The sequence below is a fragment of the Tiliqua scincoides genome, chromosome 3 (assembly GCF_035046505.1).
Source record: "Tiliqua scincoides isolate rTilSci1 chromosome 3, rTilSci1.hap2, whole genome shotgun sequence".
NCBI classification, from domain to species: Eukaryota; Metazoa; Chordata; class Lepidosauria; order Squamata; family Scincidae; genus Tiliqua; species Tiliqua scincoides.
This window is the reverse complement of record NC_089823.1, coordinates 144,134,012-144,160,402: the sequence shown is the minus strand read 5'-3', so window position 1 is coordinate 144,160,402 and position 26,391 is coordinate 144,134,012. Positions and strand designations below refer to the sequence as shown.

Here is a 26,391-nt window from a genome sequence, read left to right as displayed (position 1 = left end):
ATAACCATAAATAACAAGTAGAGAACAATGCTGCTTTGCTGTTTAAGAAAGGGTTGCTGTCTCCAATGGTCTAAGTAGTACTAAAAAGCTTCATACAGTTAACAAGTTTCACATAACAAACAGGCGATAGCACCTACTACTATTTTCACATGCACATCACATTGTAGAAAAGTTAGGTAAACGAAGTCACATAACTCACCGTTATATTTTCTAAATCAAGGTGTTTATTGTGAACAGTTTCACAGAGTTTTCGGATTTTTTCCTTAATTTTGTTCATGTCTTTTTCATTGAATAACTTGGATGAAGAGTCTTGTTCTAACTCCAAGAGTCGAATCATTAAATCTAAACTGGCTCGATCAAGATCCATGTTCAAGCGATCTCTGCTCAATATATACATTAAAGCTGCTGTACAAAGCGATAGATTCTTCAACAAAAAAGGAAAAACATAATATTTTTAAGAAAACATGAAAAGGATTTTTAAAACCCTGTTGCAGAAAAAAACTTCCAGAAATTCTTAACAATGGCCAGGTCCCCCAACCCCATTTCCCTTTGCACATTCACAAAACAAGTACTTCCATTTCTGCATGGAAGCTTTCACCAATTTTCATAGCTAACTACAAATCTTTGCACTGTGCTAGAGATTGTGGCTCTCAAGGATTAGGACAAGAGATGGGGCTACAGTAAAGTGTAGTTTTGTGACACTCTGGAGGCTCAAGCAGGTGTATACAACTCAATACAGAGGGTTCCATATTTTACTAGTTCAACATAGTGGCGAAGTTCTCAACAGAAGAAAAGCAGTTTAACAAACACCAAGTTAAAATTTTAACATCTTTCATTAATACCTCCCCCAATGCCAGAGAACGTCTCTGTGCACCACAGGTCTTTGGATGCTCTGTTAAACTTCTTTTCCATATCTTCTCCACTTCCTAGAACTCTCATATCATACATTTCTCTTTATGCCACCACAGACATGCATCATGTCTTAGAAAAAAAAAATATCTGTAGCTATCTTCTAATTCACATCTCTTTGCAGCTCCATTTCTCAACTACCTTCTCTCTCTCTCTGCAACACATACTAATATCTCTCCTCTGACACCCTTCACAAGCCAATGTGTGTCAAACTTCCTTGCTTCAGTTTCTTTTTGTTCTGTTTTTTAATCCAAACATCTACAAATTTTGATGAGCTTTAATAGTCAACCAAAACTTTGTAGTTGCCCAAAAATACACACAAGGCAAGGGACAGTCTCTTATCTCTGACCTCACAAATAATCCTTGAACTTTTCACACACACTGAGTTTACCAAGCACTTCAAGTCCCCAATTATGGTCTTCAGTTCAAGATGCAGAGGTAGAGAATTCTCAAAAATCAAACCTGGGCTTCCTCTAACCCAGCAAGCCCCAAATCCTGGCCCATGGGCCAGATCCAGCCCATTACGATCTTTCCCCCAGGTGAATGGAGCTTACAGTTCCATCAGGGAGCCACACATCTTCCTTCTCAATCTCCCCAAATGTCGTGCTGGCCAGCCGCTTTCACATTCTGTCACCCCAATAGGCCTTGAGCCTGGATTTCTGGGCAGATGTGGTTGCCTGGTGCAGCGTTTAGGGGAGATCAGGAAGGTGGCTCCCCAGTGGAACAGTAAGCTCTGTTCAGGCTGGGGACAGGATCTTTTGAGGACTGGGGAAGGAAACCTTGAGGCTTCCCAGGCCTCAGAATGCATTTTAAAGGCAAAAAAGTCACTTTCAGTTTTCCTCCAAAAACCAAAAAGTACTGTTTGTGTGAATTTTTTTTGTACCTCTAGGAGGCATTCTGAAGCCCGCAGGGGCTGCAGGCAGATGCGCCCAGCCTCTGTGGACTTCAGAAAGCCCTCCCAAGGTAAAAATTTGGAATACCTCAAGTGTTTGTACAATGGGTTCAGATTTTATACTCTTGGCCCACATCACAAATAATAACAAATGGTTGTATATCTCCCAAAATATGTTTGGGTAAAGGAACCACGCAGGGTTGTTCACTCTCTCCTCTAATGTTTAATCTTTGTTTAGAGCCCCTTGCCTGTGCAATCAGGCAAAACTCCAGAATTCAAGGAGTTAAATATAATAGTGAATTTAAGATTGTTTTGTATGCTGATGATATATTGTTATTTATTGCAGACCCCCTCATGTCTATACCTCAATTACTGAAACTCATCAACATTTTTCGTAATATTTCTGGTTACACTATTAATTGGAGCAAATCCAAAGTATTGCCTCTTGGAGACAGTATTTTGCAAGATATATTTAGTGTATGGAATTTTAGGTGGTGTCCTGAGTTTATTAGGTATTTGGGAATTCTTATTCCCAGAGATATCACGCAGATGATTAAATTGAATTTTGATAAACTGATACTTGATATCTCATTGGATCTTGATAAATGGGCATCCCTAAATCTGTCTCTATGGGGAAAAGTGAATACTTTAAAAATGAATATTATTCCTTGTATTATATATGTACTATGTGCAATTTTTTTATATATACCACAAAGTTATTTTAATAAGTTCTATATTTTGTTTAGGAAGTTTTTATGGGGTTCTGCAATACCAAGGATTTCATTAAAACGGATGAAATTGTCACATAAGGAGGGAGGGCTTGGACCTTAATCTGTACCATTTTGCATACTTGCTTTCTGCAATAGATGGAATAATCAGCAGAGTGAGATACCATCATGGGTGGTGTTAGAAATGTCTCTGTTAGCTCCATTGTGTAAATGGGTAGCACTGGGGTCTAAACATGTTAATAATTGACAAGTACCTGTGACAGTAATCTCAGCTAGGTATATTTGTAATATGATGGCACGGAAGTTTGAATTTGATGCCTATTCCCACTGTAGATTAACGTTATGGATGAATCCAACTTTAGAGATTAATAGGGAATCTTTTTTATGGAGGCGCTGGACTGATAGGGCAATTTTTACATTAGATCAACTTATTGATCAGGATCAGGAATTTTTCTCATTTGATAGACTTAGTGAAAAGTATCACCTTCCAAAGTCTGCTAGCTGGCAATATTTACAGTTGCAACATTAGTTTTTTAATTTGGTCCCTCTGCACTATCTGCTTCACAAACTCCCCCACTCCTAGATGTACTTATGCAGTCTGTTGATATGAAGAAACCAGTAATATTTGTTTATAAATATCTAATGTCATGTATTAAGTTTGATACACATTTACTTCGAATTAAATGGAACTCTGAATTGGAATGTCCTATCCTGGGTGAGCAATGGGATGTGGTCCTTAAGAATATACACACAATATCTAGAGATTTTAAATTACGTGTAATACAGCAAAAAATACTCTTTAGAATATACTGGACACCACAGAGGCTACTCCTTAAAGGACTTAGCAAGGAATCCAGATGGTGGAGATGCTAGAGTTTTAATGCTACACATACACATATGTTGTGGTCATGTCCTGTTATTGTAAGCTTTTGGGATGAATTAATTAATATTATAAAGATAGTGCTACAGCAACCTTTAATTTTTACAGATATATATGTAATTCTTAATTATCTACCCGTTATCTGGAGAGTTACACGTGGACAATTGAAATGGACTCTCTGTGCCCTCACGGTAGCAAAAAGACTTATATTACTTCATTGGAAGGAGAGATGCCCACCTACATATGCGCAATGGACAAATGATATTTTACATGTATCAGTATTCGAGCGAATGGCCTATAGGCATCAATTGCGTATGGATTTATTTGAGGACATCTGGGAGCCATTACTTGACATAATAACATAAGCTGCACGAAGTGTTGATATGTAGATACTCTGGTCATGTATATGCATAAATATTTTTTCCTTTTTTTTTAGTAATTCATAAGCACGTATCAATGTCATATTCTTTATTGTTTTTGTTCTGTTTATGTAATACAATAAAATTTAAGGGAAAAAAGGGCTCTCTCTCTCATGAACAAAACACATTTGGGAATTAAAAGTATACCCTTACCCCCAATCCCATCAGCTTTTTGTGTTGGTTTAGCAGTGCTGATACCACTGTTGCCTATTTCCACCCCCTTTCTGAACTTCTGTTTGACCTCTTTAACTAAGGGTCATACAGGATTCCATCTTTCCCTTACATGTTTCAAGATCTACATGAAACTGCAGGGAGAATAAAGATTCAGGCTGCAGTGCCTCCAGTATGTCAATGAAATACTCCCCTGGGGACCCACAGCCTTGACACTGTTGTCTTTCCAAGCCCTGATCAGAGTTTCCCTGTTTCATGAGCAGTTGGGTTTGGGATGAAGGTCTATCTGCAATATGTACACTTATGTTCAGCTGCTGCTTTAGTATCGTGGCCCACCTTACTGTTTTATTTTTCTTTGCCAATTTCAACTGACTTACCTGGCCACTGTGAGAACCCTCAACTGGGGCTGAAAAGTTTGATATAAATATCTAAAATATGCGCACATTACCAAAAATGTTCAAAGCACAGGATGTTGAAGACAACAAACCTCAAAAAGCAATATCTCGATCACTATTTCCATTATGGTGACACAATGACAAAAGGAAAAAGGAGAAATAAAATGTAAACCTTAAGTTTATAGACCAATTTCAGAAGTCTTTGCAGAAACATTTTACCCCAAGGAAGATAAATATCTCACTTCTGAATGATATCAAACACATAAGACATGCACACCTGGTGATGCTGCGAGTCATCCAGTGTTTTGAAGACCATAGCTACCATTCCATGTGCTCTCAAATGCATTCGGAAACTGGGCATGGCGCACTTTGTCGCCAGGCTGATAACACTAACATCAAAAAACACAATGAGACACAATTTATCTCAAAGGCTCTACAATCACAGAAGAAAGGTATGTAAACGCATAGAAGAACTAATGACATGCAACTATCCCTGAGTTATGTCAGTGAAACAGCTGAGAAAGTATAGTCTACCCTTGTCTGAGTAGGAAGAAGTAGGCAGTTCTGGGCAAATGGTGAGGGAAGGACTGGATTCTGTCCATCTGTACGTAGTTAAAACAGCAAAAGAGCTGTCAAACATGGACCCATTGAAGTCAATGGAAAGCCAGATGTGGCTATTCCCTACCTCCTACTCCCTCTTACTGCTCCATCATGAAGCCACAGTCTGCCTATTAAGAAAACCTATAACTGACATTAGTATGAACAATTAGCTCTGCTTATCAACAATTCTGCCTTCATTGCACTGTACACAGTGATTTCCATTTATTACTCCAACTTAAAATAGTTCCATAAGAAAATTAATGTTTTTATACAGCTACACCGGTACAATACTCCTCAAAGTTCTAAAGAAGAATAAAATTGCTAGACGTTAATTAGCAATTGGCTTATCCATTAATGTGACATGTAAACCGATGCATTTCTCTTCATTGCTCAATTCTACAATGCACATGCACAGAGCACACTAAACAGGAAATGATGCAACCTATTAAGTTTGGAACAGCAATTCAGTATCGGAAAAGTCAACTTACCTAAGGCAACGCGTGTTTAGGGGCTGACTGCTCTTCAGTCCACTTAACAAGTATTCAATATCATCTGTAAATTCTTGATTTTCACCGAATTCTACTACATCATTGAAGTGTTTGACATGTTGTACAACAGTGTATAACTGGAAGACAGGTGTTTAAAACACTTATATTAGTTTTATAGCTCACATTAATTGACTGTTTTCCTGGTAAGCAACAGATATCAGTAACCTCAGATCAATGGACACATTATCCACTTCATCAGTACACTGTCATGAATGTAAATAAAAACCCTTTCATTCAGTGTATTTTGGAATATTCCACTTACTTCTTTGTCTTCTTTCCTACATTTCAAGGCAGTTACTATTTCCTGATAGGGTTGAGTAGGCAATGTCACAGTTTTTATCACTTTGGGAGGTGGCGCAGGAGCTTTGAATACTCCATCATCTTTATGAATCGCCTCATTTGAAGACAGCCTTACCTATTAAAAAGAAGAGCAACAATAGGTAGGTATATTGAGCTTTACATGAAATCCAAGTGGCATTAGAAAAGTATGCATTTATTGCACATTTGTCCTGAGATTTAAGAAGCATAACCTTAATCCCACAAGATACAAATAAAGCAATGAAAACATGTTGAGAGTACATCATTAAATATAAAGCATTTCAGATTTTGTGGGGTGTTGTTTTAAAAAGGGTCCTACTGGGAACACAAAGATACGGTACAGTAAAATTTTCCCAATTTAGTTTTTAAAGAAAGTGAGAAACAAGGCTCATAGAAGCACATGCACAAGCAAAACATTTTCAGCTGTTTTCCCCTTTATTTCTCAAAGGTCCTATCCAAGCAAAGCATATAATGAAATCATTCAAAATATTCTTCAGCTATCATAAGCCCTCAGCATTCCATCAATCAAAACATCTGTCTATCCAATACACCTCAAATTTGACAGAGTAACATAAGAACATAAGAACAGCCCCACTGGATCAGGCCATAGGCCCATCTAGTCCAGCTTCCTGTATCTCACAGCGGCCCACCAAATGCCCCAGGGAGCACACCAGATAACAAGAGACCTCATCCTGGTGCCCTCCCCTACATCTGGCAAGGTCACAAGACTCCACCATGATGCTAAACGTGGTGCAAATCCATTGAGCAAGCTCCACTTATAATGAGACTTACTTCTAAGCAGATAGGCATAGGATTGGGATCTCGACCCACCTCTTCCCCCAAATTTGATCCAAATCCCTTAGCAAAAGACTGGGGATACAGCTCTTTCAAAAATAACTTCTCACTTCTGTGACTTGGTCACTTCTGTGACCAATGATGTTCTTGTCCACAGAAATGAAACCGCTTTCCTATGCTTGGTGAATGGCTGATACCATCTCTACAAGGCAGTCTTCCCCAAAATGCGACCTAGTACCATAGTGTATAGGAGGCAACATCCATAACCACCTACCATAAATGAACTGCTAAGAAAATGCACTATCAATTTCATGCAATGTGTGCGCATTCCTACAGCATTCAGTTGTACTCCTCAAAATGACCTAGATTGTATTCTAGAGGCATTTTCAACCCTAGGAAACTGTCCAGATTGACACCAATTGCTTTCACTTCAGCCAAAAGTTGTATCAGTAGGAGAAATTACAGAGTTAATTCTGATTCCTTCAAAGCATTTTAGAGAAACATCTTCCAAATCTAAGACATATTGATAGAATAACACTTGGAACCAATTCCACAACTATTACCACTTATTTTGTTAATTGACCTATAGAACTCAATGTCACTTGATACAGTCATGAGGCAATCTTTTGATCACTTCCAAAAGAAAACAAACTGTGGTAGAATTTCTGACAGAAAGTGGAGAGAGAGAAGGGGGCACTAAGCAACGAAAGTGGTAACAGCCAGCTAAGCCAAATAAGGTGGATGGGAATGAAAAATTATTCACAAACATGTTTAAATCAATCCCCAAAGTACCCTGATTTTTAATTATTATTTGAGATAAGGAAATGCTTTCAATATTATATCAGACTGTACAAAGCCTTCATAGTTTACATGGTGCAGCTGATCACCTTCAGGCTACAAGAAACCTTTACTGGCATGTTTAAAATCCAAGCAGTAGAAAACAAATGATTGGATAGAGGGATACATGAATCAAACAGTTCACCTCCAACCATGAACAACCAGGCCTTGCTGCCATGTATCAACCATTTGTGACGACCATAGAAATAAGTCTCTTAATTATCATATTTATATATTTGGCCACCACCCCATAAAGCTCCATTTACTCCACTAAGTATTTACACAATTTTATTCTGGTCATTCCGACTCTAGAGAGCAGCCAAGATTGGCGATAAGTAACTTATATGAAGATCCTGATATATTGGGCAATATAATAATATATGAGAGAGTGTTTCTATATAACCCAGGCTGCATAGGCAAACTCTATCTGAAGCTGGAATACCTCTTCCAAATAGCTGCTCAGATGGAATGACATTACATCTTGCTAGGGTAAATGCCCTTCGTTCTTGGGGGCATTCCAAGAAGTCAAAATACATAGGCCTCCTTCTGGGTAGAACAGAAAGATGGAGATGTAATGGAGAGCAAATTTTGAAGGCATTGCTATTAAGGTCCTGCTGCTCGATGTCAAGGAGCCTTTGTTTCAAGGCTCTATAGGCCTATCCTGCGGGTAATGCACCTAACAAGTCTGAGGAGAGCCCCATAGAACAGATTTTCTTACTCAGTAGAGTTAAGCCTGGAAAAAGTAGGGAATCGGGTAAGAGACCCCATATCAGGCTAGCTTAATCTGACTGGTGATATACTCTAAGCCAGGGGTGTCCAAAGTTTTTGGCAGGAGGGCCACATCGTCTCTCAGACACTGTGTTGGGGGCCGGGGGAAAAAAGAATTAATTTACTTTTCAAATTTGAATAAATTTACATAAGTTTACATAAATATATTAAAAATGAACTTATATGCATGAATGAATGGTCTTGCAATAGCTCAAGGTCTATAAAAGGCCTTGCACAAAGCAAGGCTGGCCTTTCCTTTTCTGCCGCTACTGCATCACAGATGTGAAACATCAAGCAGTGGAAGGAGCCCTCATCCCACAGCTCGCACGAGAGGTCAAACAGTTGCCCTCACGCTGAGAGCAGTTGCGTCGGGCCAGTGTGGGCTCCAACAACTCTCCGGAGGCCCAGAGGCTCATTGGAGACTGCGGGCTCCCTGAGGGCCGCATTGAGAGGCCTCGAGGGCCACAAGTGGCCCCAGGGCCGGGGTTTGGGCACCCCTGCTCTAAGCCAATATCTAAAAGTTCTAAGTCATGCCAGGGTTTCCAATCTGTGCTGCCCTGATTACAAACAAAGAGTTGCATAGGCTACACATCGTGGCACCCCTAGGATCTTATGTAAAAACATCGCCTGCACTCTCTCAATTGTGCAATCGAGGGCCGATAACCAAACTGGAATTCCATATAAGAGCTGGGAGATAGTTTTTGCATTAAAGGCCAGCAGTGCAGCTGGGATGTAAGAGTTACCCCTGCTCAAATGGAAGCGCATGATCGCTCCTGGATTCCCAGGTGGCGGCTGTTGCTAGGGGGGCCTTCGCTCAGCTTCGGCTGGGGCGCCAGCTGCGGCCGTACTTGGATCATGCAGACCTGGCCACGGTGATCCATGCCACGGTGACATCGAGGTTAGATTATTGTAACGCGCTTTATGTGGGGCTGCCCCTGAAGATGGTTCGGAAACTGCAATTAGTGCAGAATGCGGCGGCCTGTGTGGTCACTGGAGCTAGGCAGTTTGACTCTGTCAGTCTGCTTCTCCGGGGGCTACATTGGCTGCCCATTCGTTTCCGGGCCCAATTCAAGGTGCTGATTTTGACCTTTAAAGCCCTATACTGCTCTGGGCCAGGGTATCTTCGAGATCGCCTTCTCCCGTACAATCCGGCTCGTCCTCTCAGGTCATCAGAGAAGGCCTTTTTACAAGTGCCACCGCCTAAGGAGGTACGTGGGGCAGCGGCAAGAAACGGCCTTCTCAGTAGTGGCACCAACGTTATGGAACTCCCTTCCCCTTGACTTGAGAATGGCTCCCTCTCTTGAGACTTTTCGGCGAGGCCTGAAGACCTTGTTGTTTAATCAAGCCTTCTGACTTCATGGCCTTTTAAACATCTTTTATACATCTTTTAGTTTTGTTTTTTTTACAGGCCGGATTCCTCTATGAATTGCTGTTTTATGCTCTTTTTATTCTGACTTTTATCTGACTACTGTTTTTATGGGTTCTGTTAATGTGTTTTTAAAATGTTTTTATCTGTTTCTTAAATTATGTTTTAATCTGTTTTTTAATCATGTTGTAAGCCGCCCTGGGTCCCTTTAGGGAGAAGGGCGGGATAGAAATAAAGTTTTATTATTATTATTGGGTTGTATAGTATTGGCACCCTTCAGTCTCGAAAGACTATGGTATCGCGCTCTGAAAGGTGGTTCTGGCACAGCGTCTAGTGTGGCTGAAAAGGCCAATCCGGGAGTGACAATCCCTCTGTTTTCTGTTGCATGGTGCAGAGTTGTCGATCCGCTTGTCGGTTTTCACCCTAAACCCCACGCACCCCATGAGGTTAACGGACCGTGGCGAGGCAACACCTTACTGGCTGGGGACTGCCCAGCATAAGGCGGGCGGTAGCTGCCCAATGAGATGCAATGATCTCTCCCACCGTCGGAAGCAGCCCCTGGCGTCATGCTCTACGCCAATCGAGCAAAGACTTATAACCGGTAAACTGCTGCTTCCCGTGTTGTGCCGACGCCGTATGGCGAAGTTGGAGTGTCCTCTCCAGTGCGCGAAGCCTGGGTAAAGAAGGTATGGAGGATAGGCTGTTACCCATGCAGCAAATCCCCCCTCTCCACGTCGCTGAAATGGTCCAATGGAAAGGCAGAAGCCAATACGGTTGGTTCCAGCGGCGTCGCAGGAGTTGCCAGAACGTGACTGTGTTCAGCCATGAACTGCCTAAGGGACTCCGGCTCCTGATTTTGCCTCGAGGTTGACTCCTGAAGCCTTTTCCAGAACTGGATGTAGCCACAAGGCAGTGGAGGTTTGAGGTCAGAGTTTCCTTCTCTTAGATGAGCTGCCTTCCTAGGCTGACGGGTCCCATCTACCCGGTGGCTGTTTAGTCGCCTCTTACGACAAGTACAGCCAAACTGAGGGCCTATTCTTAGCACCTTGGCTAAATTCACTGCCTTTTTGCGGTGCTTAGTCCAAGAATGCTTATGGTGAAAATAAATCCCTAAATATTTGAACTCTTACCTGTTCAATAACCTTGCCTTCAAAAGATCAACTGAGAAGTTTCTGAGATTTGCCAAATACAACTATATTAGATTTGTCAAAATTTAGGTGTAGCTCATTTTTCTTAAGATAGTCAATACAACAAATTATCAAACGTCTCAGAACTACCCTCAAAGTTGACAGTAAAATCATATCCTCAGCATATAAGAGTATATGCTTGGAGCCTATTTTGGGGCTGTGGGCATTGATCTCTTTAAGATGTTTATTGAGGTCGGTTATAGATAAGTTAAACAAGGTTGGAGCCATAATGCAACCCTGTTTCACCTCCTTATTAACAGGAATTGGCTCTGAAAGGTTGCCTCTGAGGGAGACTCTTACCTGGCAACTATTATCTGAATATAACTTTCTAATTAGGAATCTTCTATCCATTCCCAAATGGGAAAGTTTGCACCACAGAATATCTCTAACAACAGTGTCAAAAGCACCCTTTAAGTCCAAAAAGGCCACAAAGAGATTGCCATTAGCCCGGGATGACTGTTGAAAAGATGAGAGAGGACCATACAGTGATCTAAGATGGATTTGCCCTTTCTGAATCCCACCTGTTCCAGGCTCAGGATATCATTCACCTCAATCCAAATCAGTAATCTAGTTAATAAATGTTTTGCATACATCTTACTGATAATTGAAAGCAAGTTAATGGGCCTGTAACTTCCTGGTGCTCTAATATCCCCCTTTTTGTAAATTGGTATTATAATGGCTTTAGATTAAGCCTTAGGCATTTGGCCTATTTTATCCATCAGAGCAAAGAGTTGGGCAAAAAGTGGAGCCCACAATTCCGGCTGTGCTTTTATCAGGTCAGGGGGTAGCACATCAGGGCCAGGCGTCTTACGTGCTTTTAGTTGACTGATAAGGTCCATGATTTCAGCGATGGAAACCGGTGGCCACTCAGGTATATTGTCAAGGGAGGGCCCATCCAAGTAAGTGGGTACCCTAGTGCTCTCATGGAAAATTGCAAGCAAGTGCTGTTCCCAGGTCTGATGAGGGATCACCAATGGATCATGCACTTCTTTACACGATACACCCCCCACGACTTTCCAAAATTGTTTGCTATTATTTGACCGAATGGCCTGCAATAGGCAATTCCACTGATCTTGAAAAAAGCCAGTCGTTTATCTCTAATAGCTATGGTTAAGGCTTGCTTCAGTGTAAAATACTAGGCTGGCATCACTGCTTGCTCAGAGTTCCTGAATTCCCTTCAGAGCAAGACACTCTTTGTCAAGCAGGACTTGACAGTGAGAAAAATGACCCGGCTCATGCTGCTTTGGTGCCTGCGCCAGAGACAACACTATAGCCTCAACAAGTTCCTCATACAATTCAATCTTTTTACTAGGTTCAACTGAGTCTGATAAAATAGATCCCACTGTGCCCACTAATTCCCTCGTGAGTAACTTTTGAAGCTCACTATTGCTTGAGTGGTTAAGCTGGATTTTTGGAAGGATTTTTGAAGTGCATCTCATAGATTCCAGCAGTTTTTGGCTCAAAGGGTTTGGTTCGAAATCAAAGTGGCATATCAGCAGTAGGTGGTCACTAAACATGGGTTCCACCACCCGAAATTCCATAACACGCAGCAATATGGAGGAAGGGATCATCATGTAACCTATTACACTAGAGCCCAAAGGGGAGATGTATGTAAACTCCCCAATATCACCCAAGTCATGTAGGCCATTAAGCCATATAAGATTTCTAGATACACTTAGCTTAGCCAGAGACAATCCTGCTGGGTTAACTAACTTAACTTTCGAATGTTTTGTAAAGGAACATATCAGGGGGAGAAGTGAATCTCTGGGAATGTCTAAGGCTTTAAAAAAATCCCTGCCCCCTGTCCTACCCTCGCATTCATATCTCCACAAACTATCAAGGTCACTCATGGAAATCTGCACTCCAGGTCTTCCAAGGTTTGGCCTAAATAGCTCCACTATTGAACCCTTTGGGCCTTAGTTAGCATAACTGGCATATATACAATTATAACTACTAATTTAGGTAATACCACTTTGATGACCTGGATTTTGCAAAGATTGTCCACCACAGAGGGATGGCCCTTAGGGTTAGATTTTAGCACTCGTAGAGAATGAGAGATATACCCCTGCAGAGCAACACTCTCCACCATCCAGGTTTCCTGGACCAGGATTATATCAAAGGCCTTCAGAAAAGTTATAAAATCCAAGTCATTTAGCTTCTTAATCCAACCTGCCACATTCCAACATAAAAGTATAACGGTGGTCCTGGCCTCTAAAACAGAGGAAGGGGCTAAATGTCAATCATCCGACAATGGCGCTAGTTCTTCCCCAATGTTCCCGTGAGGAGAGTCAGCAGACTCTTGAACAGCTGGTTTCAATGAGGGTAACACTGGAGTGACTGGTGCTGCTTGAAGCGCCAAACTCTTGCCAGGGCAATGCACATCCGCTTCCATCCTGATTGCCTTGGTCACACAACTACGGGAAGGAGAGTGGTCCCAAGAAGGAGGTAGACTCTTAGCTGATATAGAGGGGCAGGCAGCTAGTGTAATGGCTGTTATTTCATGCCAAACCAACTCTACTCTCGTTCATCTGCAGTTGGGCCTGTTGTGAGAGGACACCAAATGCCTCCAGGGCCTTGCTGGTCAGTGTATTCTCATAAAGATCAAGCCCCAACAAGTGATCTATAGTCTGGGAGCTTGTCACACACTGGGGAGAGCCAGCTTTCCAAGGTGGCATCTTGCTTTGTGCCAAGACAATAGAGAGGCACTGATCAGCATTTCCAGTACTTACAATCTCCTCTGGGCTGGGCAAAGAATTCCTCAGAGGATTCTTGACATGCTCTACAAGGATTATAGGGGTCTCATCCTGTGGCTCTATGATTGGATGACTATCCCTCCCTGGGCACTCCAAAGGGGAAGGTCCCATGAGGTTCGTTCTTTCAGGTTGATCACTGAAGTTAGCAGGGGGTTTTTGAATCAAGCTAACTTTCGTAACTTCCACCCCAGCAGCCTCTGGTTGCGTTGGAAGATCCTCCATAGACTCATCATGGAATGTGACAGCAACCAAGTCATCTGTTTTGCCAGCATTAAACAGATTCAAAGGCTGACTTACTGCCTTAGTTTCGAGCTCCCTCGCTTGCTGCCGTCATTCAAGAGACACATACGTCAACTGGGACTGTAGAGGGACAGCCTTAAAAGGCTTTCCGTCAGTAACTTGATCAGTCCCCATAATTCGCATGTTGGGAAAACGTTTTAGCTTGCCTAAAGCCTTTAACAAAGAAAGAGTTAGATTTTCCAGAGCAGCTGAATCCTTTTTAATTGAGTTCCTCAGGATTTTTGGACTCTGTGTTTTTTTGTTTTGTTTTGTTTATTAGGGCAGGAGCTCTTGGGGAGGATCAAAAGTATCAAAGAAAACTTTCTTCACTGTTATTTTGAATATGGCAATAAATTGTCTCATCCGAACCAGAGTTGGAGGAATTATAGAAGTATCAAATGTCAGCAGGAAACTAGTTATATGTACTGGACATGGTTACAGACAGAAATTTTGCAAATCTATATGATTAAAATCCATGCGTAAGATTTTGCTGAGAGAGGTTTTTATACCATGCTGATCACCTTAATTTCTCATTTTCCACACTTTTTGAGAAACTGGTAAGCATCTGAATACCTACTTTAAACTGAAGGTGGTTTAAAAAAAAATCTGAAAACTTCATATAAAGTAAAAACCAAGAGCAACATAAGAACATAAGAACAGTCCCACTGGATCAGGCCATAGGCCCATCTAGTCCAGCTTCCTGTATCTCACAGCGGCCCACCAAATGCCCCAGGGAGCACACCAGATAACAAAAGACCTCATCCTGGTGCCCTCCCCTACATCTGGCATTCTGACTTAACCCATTTCTAAAATCAGGAGGTTGTACATGCACATCATGGCTTGTACCCCATAATGGATTTTTCCTCCAGAAACTCGTCCAATCCCCTTTTAAAGGCGTCTAGGCTAGACGCCAGCACCACACCCTGTGGCAAGGAGTTCCACAGACAGACCACACGCTGAGTAAAGAAATATTTTATTTTGTCTGTCCTAACCCACCCAACACTCAATTTTAGTGGATGTCCCCTGGTTCTGGTATTATGTGAGAGTGTAAAGAGCATCTCCCTATCCACTCCGTCCATTCCCTGCATAATTTTGTATGTCTCAATCATGTCCCCCCTCAGGCACCTCTTTTCTAGGCTGAAGAGGCCCAAACGCCGTAGCCTTTCCTCGTAAGGAAAGTGCCCCAGCCCAGTAATCATCTTAGTTGCTCTCTTTTCCACCTTTTCCATTTCCACTATGTCTTTTTTGAGATGCGGTGACCAGAACTGGACACAATACTCCAGGTGTGGCTTTACCATAGATTTGTACAATGGCATTATAATACTAGCCGTTTTGTTCTCAATACCTTTCCTAATGATCCCAAGCATAGAATTGGCCTTCTTCACTGCCGCCACACATTGGGTCGACACTTTCATCAACCTGTCCACCACCACCCCAAGATCTCTCTCCTGATCTGTCACAGACAGCTCAGAACCCATCAGCCTATATCTAAAGTTTTGATTTTTTGCCCCAATGTGCATGACTTTACACTTACTGACATTGAAGCGCATCTGCCATTTTGCTGCCCATTCTGCCAGTCTGGAGAGATCCTCCTGGAGCTCCTCACAAACACTTCTGGTCTTCACCACTTGGAAAAGTTTGGTGTCGTCTGCAAACTTAGCCACTTCACTGCTCAACCCTGTCTCCAGGTCATTTATGAAGAGGTTGAAAAGCTCCGGTCCCAGGACAGATCCTTGGGGCACACCGCTTTTCACCTCTCTCCATTGTGAAAATTGCCCATTGACACCCACTCTCTGCTTCCTGGCCTCCAACCAGTTCTCAATCCACGAGAGGACCTGTCCTCTAATTCCCTGATTGTGGAGTTTTTTCAGTAGCCTTTGGTGAGGGACCGTGTCAAACGCCTTCTGAAAGTCCAGATATATAATGTCCACGGGTTCTCCCGCATCCACATGCCTGTTGACCTTTTCAAAGAATTCTATAAGGTTCGTGAGGCAAGACTTACCCTTACAGAAGCCATGCTGACTCTCCCTCAGCAAGGCCTGTTCGTCTATGTGTTTTGAGATCCTATCTTTGATGAGGCATTCCACCATCTTACCCGGTATGGATGTTAGGCTGACCGGCCTATAGTTTCCCGGGTCCCCCCTCTTTCCCTTTTTAAAAATAGGCGTGACATTTGCTATCCTCCAATCTTCTGGCACCGTGGCCGTTTTGAGGGACAAGTTGCATACCTTAGTCAAGAGATCTGCAACTTCATTCTTCAATTCCTTAATAACCCTTGGGTGGATGCCATCAGGGCCCGGTGACTTATTGATCTTTAATTTATCAATGAGGTCTGAGAAGTCAACATCCCCTTGATCTCACTCAAATGTGCAGTATCGTCCTCTTCAAATACAAAAAATATCCAACACCAATAGCCCTTGGTGACAGCAGAAAGTTAGCAAAATCTTCTTGCCTATCATGTAATGACTGTACACACATTTATTTACTGCACATGTATGTTACTAAAAAGTTGTAGCTAGTGCTTTTCCATTTATCCTAAACTATATCTAATCTAGTTCAAACCAAGGGATGCTTTTATTGAACATTCTGAGACAACAAAACTAGGACAGAAACGTTAATGCCTGTGAATAGTATCTAGCCTACAACAGCTTTTCCCCTAGAAAAATGTCTTCTGGGAAAGTGTTGATAGGTTGGTACACAGGGTATATTCTGCATACCCTGAGAGATAATATTTTGAAGATTGAGAAGGTTTATAAAAGTGACTGCACAAAAGTTCATGCAGAGAACAGAAAAACACAATGAATGAGTTTAAGAAAATAACTTTTCATCTCTAAAACTCCAGATGGAATCACATAACCAACCCAGCTCATGTGTGTAGAGTCATGAATACGTACTTCCTCTTGCACAGCTATGTACAAAGTAGAAGCAACACAGTCAAGTTACCACACCTATATGAAGTGCCAGGAAACAACATTCTCTCTGCAATCTAGGGAAACTTTCCTGGAAACAAAGCTTTATATTGCTCCTGGTTAAATTCTGAATAGTTGTCACTAAAAATTTGATAAAAGATCCACTAATTTTGGTTACCAAAGGAAATCTCTGTTCCTGAAATCTGCTACTTTATTTTGCACACATTTCTCAAATTCAGACTACATCTTTGGATAAAAAGGAATTATCTAAGCACAGTTTTAAGGCAAGGGTGGGGGGAAAAGGTATCCAACTCACCGGGACACTTGGATTTTTCAATGCTTGTGGTGCTGGAAGAGCTTCCGATTCTGGCTGGTTCCAATGCCTAGCATTGTATACAGCTTTTGTTGGTGACTGTAAAACAGAATAGTTATATATATTATTTGGAACACAGCCAGTTCAGTCTTTATAATCAGTACACCACAATGAAAGCAACAGCATTATATCCACTATCAGATTTATTTTACATTATCTCAGTTTTCCTCATAATGTTAACGAGGGGTTATCTTCCAACGTTAAAAGTAATTAAACCCCAATACAGGTTGGATACAAATGCTCAAGACTTTTTTACTGTGGTTGAGATTTCTCCTTAGAAATGAATAAATTAAGAGAACTGAGAAGGAATGTTACTAAGAGCGCAGCTGTTTAGTTATAAAATGAGGTGTTTGAAAATGGTGTTATTTACCTTACTCAGAATTAGCCCACTGCGGTCGGTTAGGGCCCAGTCTTATCCCTGCCCGGCACCATGAGGAACAGCAGCACTGAAATGGCCACTGCTGTATTCTGTGGGGCCACAGAAAATTCCTTTACCCCATGTTAAGCATGGCTGGCCCAAATGGGTTTTCTCAGATCTGCACCAACCCTTGAGCTGGGGCAGAACCGAGGAGACCTGTGTCCAACGGATCGGCTCAGGAGGAACAGGACCTGGCGGTAGCCTCTGCTACCATCCCTACCCCCTCCCAAGCCCGCTTTGCTCAGTTGCTGCCACACTGGCTGCTGGCACAGCCCCCGGCATAGGATCAGGCTGCTGGCTTAATCCTTACTTATCAGAAATAAACAACTCTATAAAATGCCTCTAGGATGCGAGGGGCTGTACTTAGAGAAAGTCACAATCAAGTCTTATTGAAATTAAACCAAGTTAGTCACATGACTAAAATTCTTTGGCTTATAGCACATAAAAAATAGTGTGAGAAATGGGCAACCATGAAACAGTTAAATCCACTGAAAACATTAATTGCAGGATATTTAGATTTTTGCACAATTTTTAGATTGTGAGCCCTTTTGGGACAGAGAGCCATTTAGTTATTTGATTTTTCTCTGTAAACCGCTTTGTGAACTTTTAGTTGAAAAGCGGTATATAAATACTGTTAATATAATAATATTAATATATCCTTCCAAATAAAACAGCCAAATTCAAGTCCCATTGACCAAGAGGCCAACTATGTATAAAATGTGCTAGTGCCATTTTATTGTATATGATGATGTTTTACTTGTATTGTTCAATTTTAAATTAGTGTTATAAGCCACCCTGCTGGTACATGTCATCTTGTGGGATGGAACAGAGGGATAGAAACATTTTAAACAGTTTTGAAGAAGCCACATTCCAAATCATGTAGTGCTGTGAAAATGAAACTTCTCTATACTCAATTTCAGACTCTATTATAGAAAATCTAGCTTTTCTAGATAGCTTCAGTCAATTCAGGGGGAACATCAGGGTAAATACACATCTATTTTGCATGCAGTAAAGAACACGAACAAGAACACCGGCATCTTACAAAATCCATACAAGCTCATTATCCCTCTTTAATATTCTCCATGCATGTCCTTCATGGAGATAGAATAGATTCTGCTAGGCCTCAACAACTGGATCTTAGCTAGAACATTAATAAGAAATTACAGACACATTTCAGTGTTATAACATACCCTCTTTGGTCCACTAAAAATCTTTCGGGTGTTTTCCTTAGATTTGTCACCTTGTGTATTTGTGGGTTTCTTATTGCTTTCAGGAACACTGGATGAATCTTCTGGGAAATCCAGTAGCTCTACAAGAACAAGGATAAGATGTTAAGTAATGAATTATGTCTCAAGTTGTTTCAGTAAGAGGGTGAAAAGTAACATACTGAGAAGTAGGTTCAATGTATTGGGAAGAACTTAAGAATGGTATCTTGAGGCAAGAGTGCAACTTGCTTGCTTCACATGAACATCAGCTTTCAGTCACTTCCCTTTGTCAGAAAGACACAATGGCTTTCAGGTTATTTAAAAGGGAGAAAATGCAGCCCCCACTTGATAGTTCTTTGGATATGTAAGATGTTCCTAAAAGGTCTAGGACCACATGGAATTGGTCATTTGTAATATCATAAAAGGCAGGCACCAAAAAAAACTGTATAGGAGATAGTTAGAATTCACAAGAGAAAAGTTAGTGAAACCTTCCTTTCCTCCATTAGACCAGGAAAAAAATTTTCTGAAGCAACTGTGCATAAAAGCAGACTATGGAGATCCATTAATAGCCTATTGCGAACTGAACAAATAATTTCAAGTGTACATTCTGAGTTAGATTCAGCAACACGTAAGACTGAAAATGTTAGCAATCTAATTGCAAACAAGAATTACTGTACTTGATTTTTAAGAATAGTTCTTTCAAGATGCTATGTCTAACTTCACTAGATACCTTAGAAAAATTGCTATTTGCCAGGAACTGTCACAACACATGAAACTTCTAATTTACACTTCATTAAAAGTTAACGTTCTCCAGGGAACCAGCAATGATGTAGGCTGCTACGTAACAGTAACCATCAGCCATCATTTATGCTGTGTGAATCATTTTATTAGGATCAACCTCAGCAATGGACACAAACAGGAAAGCTGCAGTCCAAATATTGATTCATGGAGAATACATAGCAAGACATAGTATCATCGGATCACCTAAAAATATGCCATCACAAATTTCACCTTAGCTTACTAACCATGTCACAATTTGTGATTGCTGCTGACCACTGCTTTGTGAGCATAATGCTCAATGCATTATGAAAAAATACCTCCCCTCTCTCATATAGCACTGTGTAGGGCCCCTCAGTAGTAGATTTGTAAAAGCCTGTATAAAAATGCAAAAAAAGGCATTTTAATTAACACATCTATAGACAAGTCCATAAATCACTAGTTCTTAAAACAACTGAATTATGGAAACAAGCTGGATTATTTTATGAAATCCATAATTACTTTGTTGGAATACCCTGGTTCTTTAACCCTAGCCTTTCAACTTCCAAGCTGTTAACTGGTAGGATCTGGGACATGGATGTAATAGTGACCCTTGTAAGCAAATATAACTTCATACAACTTTTCAGCTATACAACTTATACAAATTTTCATATGCAAAGACAGACCAATTCCTTGAAAACCATTATTTTGCCCATAATAGTTTCCATCAAAGGGATCACTCCATTCAGTTTCCAAAAAATCTGTCTCTTAAATTCATTTTTATTTAACAACCCTCCTCCACCATTCTCAGGAACCTGAAGACAACTTTCAGTGAGGGATCAAATGTTTAGCATAGGGTAATCACTGGATTGGTTCTCCTCCTGTAACAAGTGGGATTCGAGTCCCTCATGCACAGTTATAAAATACATAGGTATTTTATATACCACCTATGTTTTTTTCAGACAGCATTCAAAGCTCTTTACGTGGGCAGGATAATCTGAACGACCATTTTTCAACAGGGTCTTTACAATATGTTATGTGAGAATTCACAGATCCCTCAATCACTAGCTGTTTCCTTCAGAGTGTGACTATCTTTTCCGGCTGTGTGCCATTTTCCGCTTCTCTTCTGCTCACGTTCTGCTCCTGCAAATATTTCTGCTCTCACATTATGAAAAGTGCCAAATTTCCTTGGACAGCAGGTCTTCATACTTTATGAAGTGCCTGTTGAGGTCCTTCCCCTCAATCTTCAGAGGAAGCTTTACAGCAAAAAAAGGTGCACTAACATTTGAAGGAAGAAATTTAAAGTGCCCATGTGTAAGCAGAGTGGCAATGCGTGTGGGTCTGGATTCTGGTCTCTTAATGACAACTGACCAGTTATGTATTTGTCAAATAAGCTGCATTAAGCAGAGATGAGAGTTCCGTATTAATTACAAAATGGTCTTCTAGAGCAGTGGTGGCCAAACTCGCCATTGCTGTGCAACAGAAAAGCAGTCCCTGTATGGACTGCTTCTTTCTGTTCCACTTTGACACTGCAACATGTCCCCCACGTTTGGAAAACAGGGATGCTCTGGGCAGTCATGTTGTCTGTCCGATACCCCAGAAGGCTAAGCAACAGGACATCCGGGCAGACGCAACTGTACAGAGTGTCACTGCCCCCCAAAGGAGGGGAATATTGTGTGATGCCAAAGTGGAACAGAAAGGTCTGCTCACGAGGTGGATGGATTCGGTCGAACCCTGGATTCGGCTCTCAGGCCAGGGTTCAACCTGCCCTGTTCCCACAGTTCTTTATCTGGCCTTACAGGCTCTCCCAGCTCCATCATCATCTGGCTCTCAGCTGCGAAGGTGCAGTAAGATGGTAAGGTGTCTCTGCTGAAAGGGCAGCCAACATAATTGGGCTCTCCCATATCTTGAAAATGGGATCAAAATTTGCATATTTTCTTTTCTGTCATTTGCAGCTGAGCTCCCAAGTGAGAAAAAAAATGCTTATTTCTTGCCATGGCCTGCTTAATGACATCACTTCTGTTTTAACAACATCCCATTCAGCCCTCAGCAGGCAACATGATTGCAATCTGGCCCGCTATATGAAATGAGTTTGACACCCCTGATCTGAGTCTAGTCCCTTCCAAAAGCTCATCTAAAACCATGATCCCCGTTTTTGTGGAAACCCCAATTCCCCAAATGCAACAGATTCTCTGGCACTCCTAATGCCTGGGCACCTCTTATAAATATTTGTGGTCTACTTTATCATAATAAAATGCCCAAGGTGGCGAATAATTAAAGCCACAGAACTTGTCAGTAGTACCATTAAAATGTCTGCTTACATGCATTTTCTTCCTCCTGATATTTTTGTCCTGTCTGCAGTTACAGTAGACACCTTCCAAAAGGATTAGGCCATATGACAATTGTAAGAAGAGAGGAGAGAATTGCACTGCAGAGGGTGTCTGCCTTCAAAAAAAGGAAAGGTGTGGACATCTGTCCATCCCTCCTGCAGCCATAGGGAACAAAGAATTCCAATTTCTGCCATTGCTACCAGATGCTATTATGATGCAATTATTTAAGAATTTTTTTTAATCCCTAGCCATCTGCCTCAATAGGGGTGACTGACAATGACTGTAACTACAGGTTGAGTGTCCTTATTCATCAGGGTTCCCTTCCCAGAACTCTGGTGGATGGCAAAAATCACATTAAAGCAAATCCATTTAAAAAACAATGAACTTTCACTAGGTGATTTAAAAACAGCCTTGCTGACTTTTGTGATGTAAGACAGTCATTAGGCACACAATCCAACAATCAGTCTCTCTCCAGGCATTTAGAAAGGCTTCACTCTAGCCAGCGACCCCTCCCTTCACCCAGAGTGCAGTGCTGGGAAGGAATGCAAAATGATTACAGTGGTGCCTCGCATAACGAATGCCCCGCGCAGCGAAAAACTCGCATAATGAAAGTTTTTCGATTGAGTTTGGTAACTCGCATAACGAAAATTTCTGGCCTTGCTTCGCATAACGAAAAAAATTTTAGGTCCGTGCTTCGCATAACGAATTTTTTAAAAATTAAAAATTTCGTGTATGCTTCAAATTTTAGAAATCCTCTGTACAGTATGTATGCCTTTAAAGAGCACGTAATAAACACTTTGTAAACCAAATTTGACCTCGTTTTGACCTTTTTTGCCCATAGGAACGCATTAATTAGATTTCAATGCATTCCTATGGGAAAACGTGATTCGCGCAACGAAAATTTCGCATAACGAAAGGATTCGCAGAACGGATTAATTTCGTTATGCGAGGCACCACTGTATCTTTCTTTCAAGTGCTTAGGGGGAAGGGAGGGGTCACTTGCCTTTAAGTGAAGCTGTTCTAAGTGCCTGAAGAGAGAATGACTGATGGATTGTCAGCCAGCTACCCTCTCTCACATTGAGGAGGCTATTGTTAAATAACTGTTTTCCTTTAATTTAAAGAGCCCTGCTACAATAAAACTGCTACCCCATGGAATCAAATATTTTTTCAGTACAGTATTTTTTCTACATGCTAGAACTTTAAGAAGATACTGCCATGTACACAAAGCATAATTCAACATGAATATTTGACCATCCATTTATAGGTCAACTGATCAGCAACCCAATTCTAGTATTCAACCACTGTTAGATAGCAAATTTTGACTCGTTAATTCAAAGACTCAAAATGTTAAAAATCATACTATCACTACTAGAACTATATATCCCTCAAAGATAAGAGCAGTTTCACTGCACTGTAATCAATTCACAGGTTCTATAAAAATGCATGATGCACTTGGTTTGCACATTGCAGATGAAAAAATGCAAAACATCAAAATATTGTTCTGAGAGTGGTTTGTTAAGAAGAGGAGCATGCAATTGAACGAAGGTCTGCAACACTTTGTACACGCTAAAAAGAATGTGCATTCATACACATTTTTCTTTAATAATTTAATGCATACACCAAAAGTTAAGCATTTGATAACAGAGGCACAGACAAGCTGAATGTAAGTTAAATTTTAACTGGAGAAACCTAAGTATCTATATATGGCATGGACCACAATAAACAAGACATTGTTTAAATTAATGTGTCAGGTTGCAGCATTGTTTATTATGGTACAGCAACAAGAATATTAGATCTCTCTCTTGATTGAAATTAGAATAATTCTGGCCTCCTATCTTTTCCAGGCTATTTTTTAAATGGGGCTTAATTCTGAAGTGTCTACAGGAATCAGAGATTCATCTTTGAAGTAGTCAGCGCTCAATCTCTCCCACTTAGTCTCCTTAATTTTCTCCTACTCTATGATTAATTCAAGTTTCCTTTGGATAAAGCATCTGTTCTACAATGATTAACCTGTTTATCCTGTCTGTCTTGCTGTTCAAGCATTTCATGTTTTACTCCAATAGAATCGCATTGTGGCCTAGCCTCCCACATATTGTAGGCAGAGGTTTAGCTTAGGGAGATTGTGCGTCCAAAGAATTAAATCATGGCAACCACTTTAGTTTGTTTCACATAGCCATTGCTATCTAGCTACACAGGATCCTCAGAGGTTCTCTTTACATTATCAAGAATTCCTACTGTTGTTTCAGGGATTAGTTACTAGTTGCTATTAATCGGAACTATTTAACGAAGAATTGTAGAGAAATCCAAAGATTCTCCAACATTCCCTTCCTATCATAGAGCCCAATCCTATGCATGACTACTTAAAAGTCCCATTGTAGTCAATGGGGCTTACTCCCTGGTAAGTGTGGATATGATTGCAACTCTGTGAACTTTAAATGATTTTTAACTCCCTCTACTTCTTCCTACTCAAGATTAATGTGCTGTTCTACACACTCAAAGTTAAAAACATACATGAAGGAAAGAGATCCTAATCATTCACTTCCTCATGTTTAACACTTAAAGAGAAATAATATACTTTTTTAATGCAGAGGTGGAACAATTGTTAAGTAACTTTGCTTAAATTTCCAAGACACAGTGATGTTTAGAACAAATAATCACCTATTGAGAACAACTCTGGCCACAGAAGCCTTAATTCCTACCAAATAACCACACCAAGGGCCTAATATTTTGAGGAAACTTTTCTGCAACTGAAGGTTTGCAACAAGGTGTGAAAGAGGGAAGATTACCAATTTCCTTGGTAGAAATATCTGTTCAAACCTTGAAATCCAAGATTGGCGATTGGTAGGAAACCAGCATGAGAATACCAAGTTAGAAGCAGAACAGGGAAGTGCAGCAACAGAAGAGTGAGGATTTTTCAGCAATTTAGTTGATTACAAATAAAGCACACCAATCATCTATAGAACTGAAGGTTGCAACCTACTGAAACCATGTTACTACAAACCTATTTCACATGGCACAATGTCACTTACAGGGAATCTGCTTTAAATTAGCTTCATACTTGTGCCTCTGGAAGTTATTAAAAATCTCAACTGATTTACCAAGTCATGATTTTTGGGTGGAGTCTCTACTAATCACCTCAAGAGACAGATAGAAGTAGCATATATCATCACTGACCTTGCTGTTTTATGGAGCACAATTGGCCCACATCATTTGAGGGGGATTCCATTTCTGGAACCCCGGTGGATGCCGAAATCCGCAAATGTCTGAGGCCCTTTAAGCCTCCAAGGGTGACCAGAGCAGTGCCTCAGTCACCTTCAGAGGGTGCAGGTTGGCCCATTCCTGCAGTTGAAGAAATCCATGGGTTCCAAAACAGCAGATAACACAGGCTGTTCGTACAGTTCTACGTTTTCAATCTGTGACTTAATACTTCTAACCCTAGGTTCCAAATGGACAATCATTTAAATTCAAGAGGTTATATATCCGGAGAAAACAATATAATATATATTGTATAATAAACAATGTAATATAGCAATGTAACAGAATCACAAACAGTACAGTAGAACCTCTTTAAGTTGACCACCCAAGGGACTGGAGGAAATTGGTCAACATACGAGAAAAAAGGCATTTAAATATTATCATGTTTGGCTCCCAGGACAACAAATGCAAGGCCAAGTTATTATTTAGATTGGATTTTTAAAAAGTTTTATTGCAAATATCAATGAGAATTGATCCTCTTGTGATGCTTACTATTTAAATAATCTATATCCATATCTATATCAAGAGACAGAGAATAAACAGTCCACAGTGTTTAAAAAAACCTTGAAAATTCATAAGCTTAAAAAAAATTGTCAGTTAAAAAAAAAACACTTGGTTTCATAGCAGACAGGCAGACCAATGCTATCCCTTGCCAGCCCGTAGCATGTTACATAGCCCCAACAGCTAAAAAAAACACACCCACACTTTTTTACTTAGGCTGCCGGGCCTCCACTGGGTCTCCTCAGAATCACTAAATGCCAGAAGGTGTTTGATACAGTCCCTCACTAAAAGCTGTTGAGAAAACTCCACAGACAGGGAATAAGAGGACAGGTCCTCTCATGGACTGGGAACTGGTTGAGGACCAGGAAACAGAGAGGGGGTGTCAATGGGCAATTGACAAAAAAAGTGGAGAGGGGAAAAGTGGAGTGCCTCAAGGATCTGTCTTGGGACTAGTGCTTTTCAACATCTTCATAAATGACCTGGAAACAGGGATAAGCAGGGAGGTGGACAAGTTTGTGGATGACACTAAACTTTTCTGAGTGGTGAAGACCAGAAGGGATTGTGAAGTGCTCCAGAAGGATCTCTCCAAACCAGGAGAATAGGCAGCAAAACAGCAGTTGTGTTACAATATAAATGTAAGTAATGCACTGGTGATGGGAACCAAAGTGAAAGGACAGTGGCTTCACTATGCACAAGCAACCTCATATCCCTCACAACTTGGTACATATCCAGGTACAATCGGCAGCCGGCGCAGGTCTGTCGGCTAGGTGCAGCATGCCTACCATAAAAACCCTTTTGC

General features: G+C 40.9%; 1 protein-coding gene across 1 annotated transcript in view; it reads right to left on the bottom strand.

Annotated features, from left to right (window-relative positions):
* The window catches only part of WAPL (WAPL cohesin release factor), a 71,163-nt gene that overhangs the window by 18,236 nt on the left and 26,536 nt on the right, over nt 1-26,391 (bottom strand). Inside the window, exons 4-9 of the mRNA XM_066622110.1 lie at nt 18,736-18,854; nt 17,071-17,166; nt 5,805-5,957; nt 5,483-5,619; nt 4,672-4,783; nt 200-424 (exon numbers count right to left, since the gene is read on the bottom strand). Coding sequence (XP_066478207.1) covers nt 200-424; nt 4,672-4,783; nt 5,483-5,619; nt 5,805-5,957; nt 17,071-17,166; nt 18,736-18,854 — 842 coding nt within the window. The remainder of the gene's footprint in view (nt 1-199; nt 425-4,671; nt 4,784-5,482; nt 5,620-5,804; nt 5,958-17,070; nt 17,167-18,735; nt 18,855-26,391) is intronic.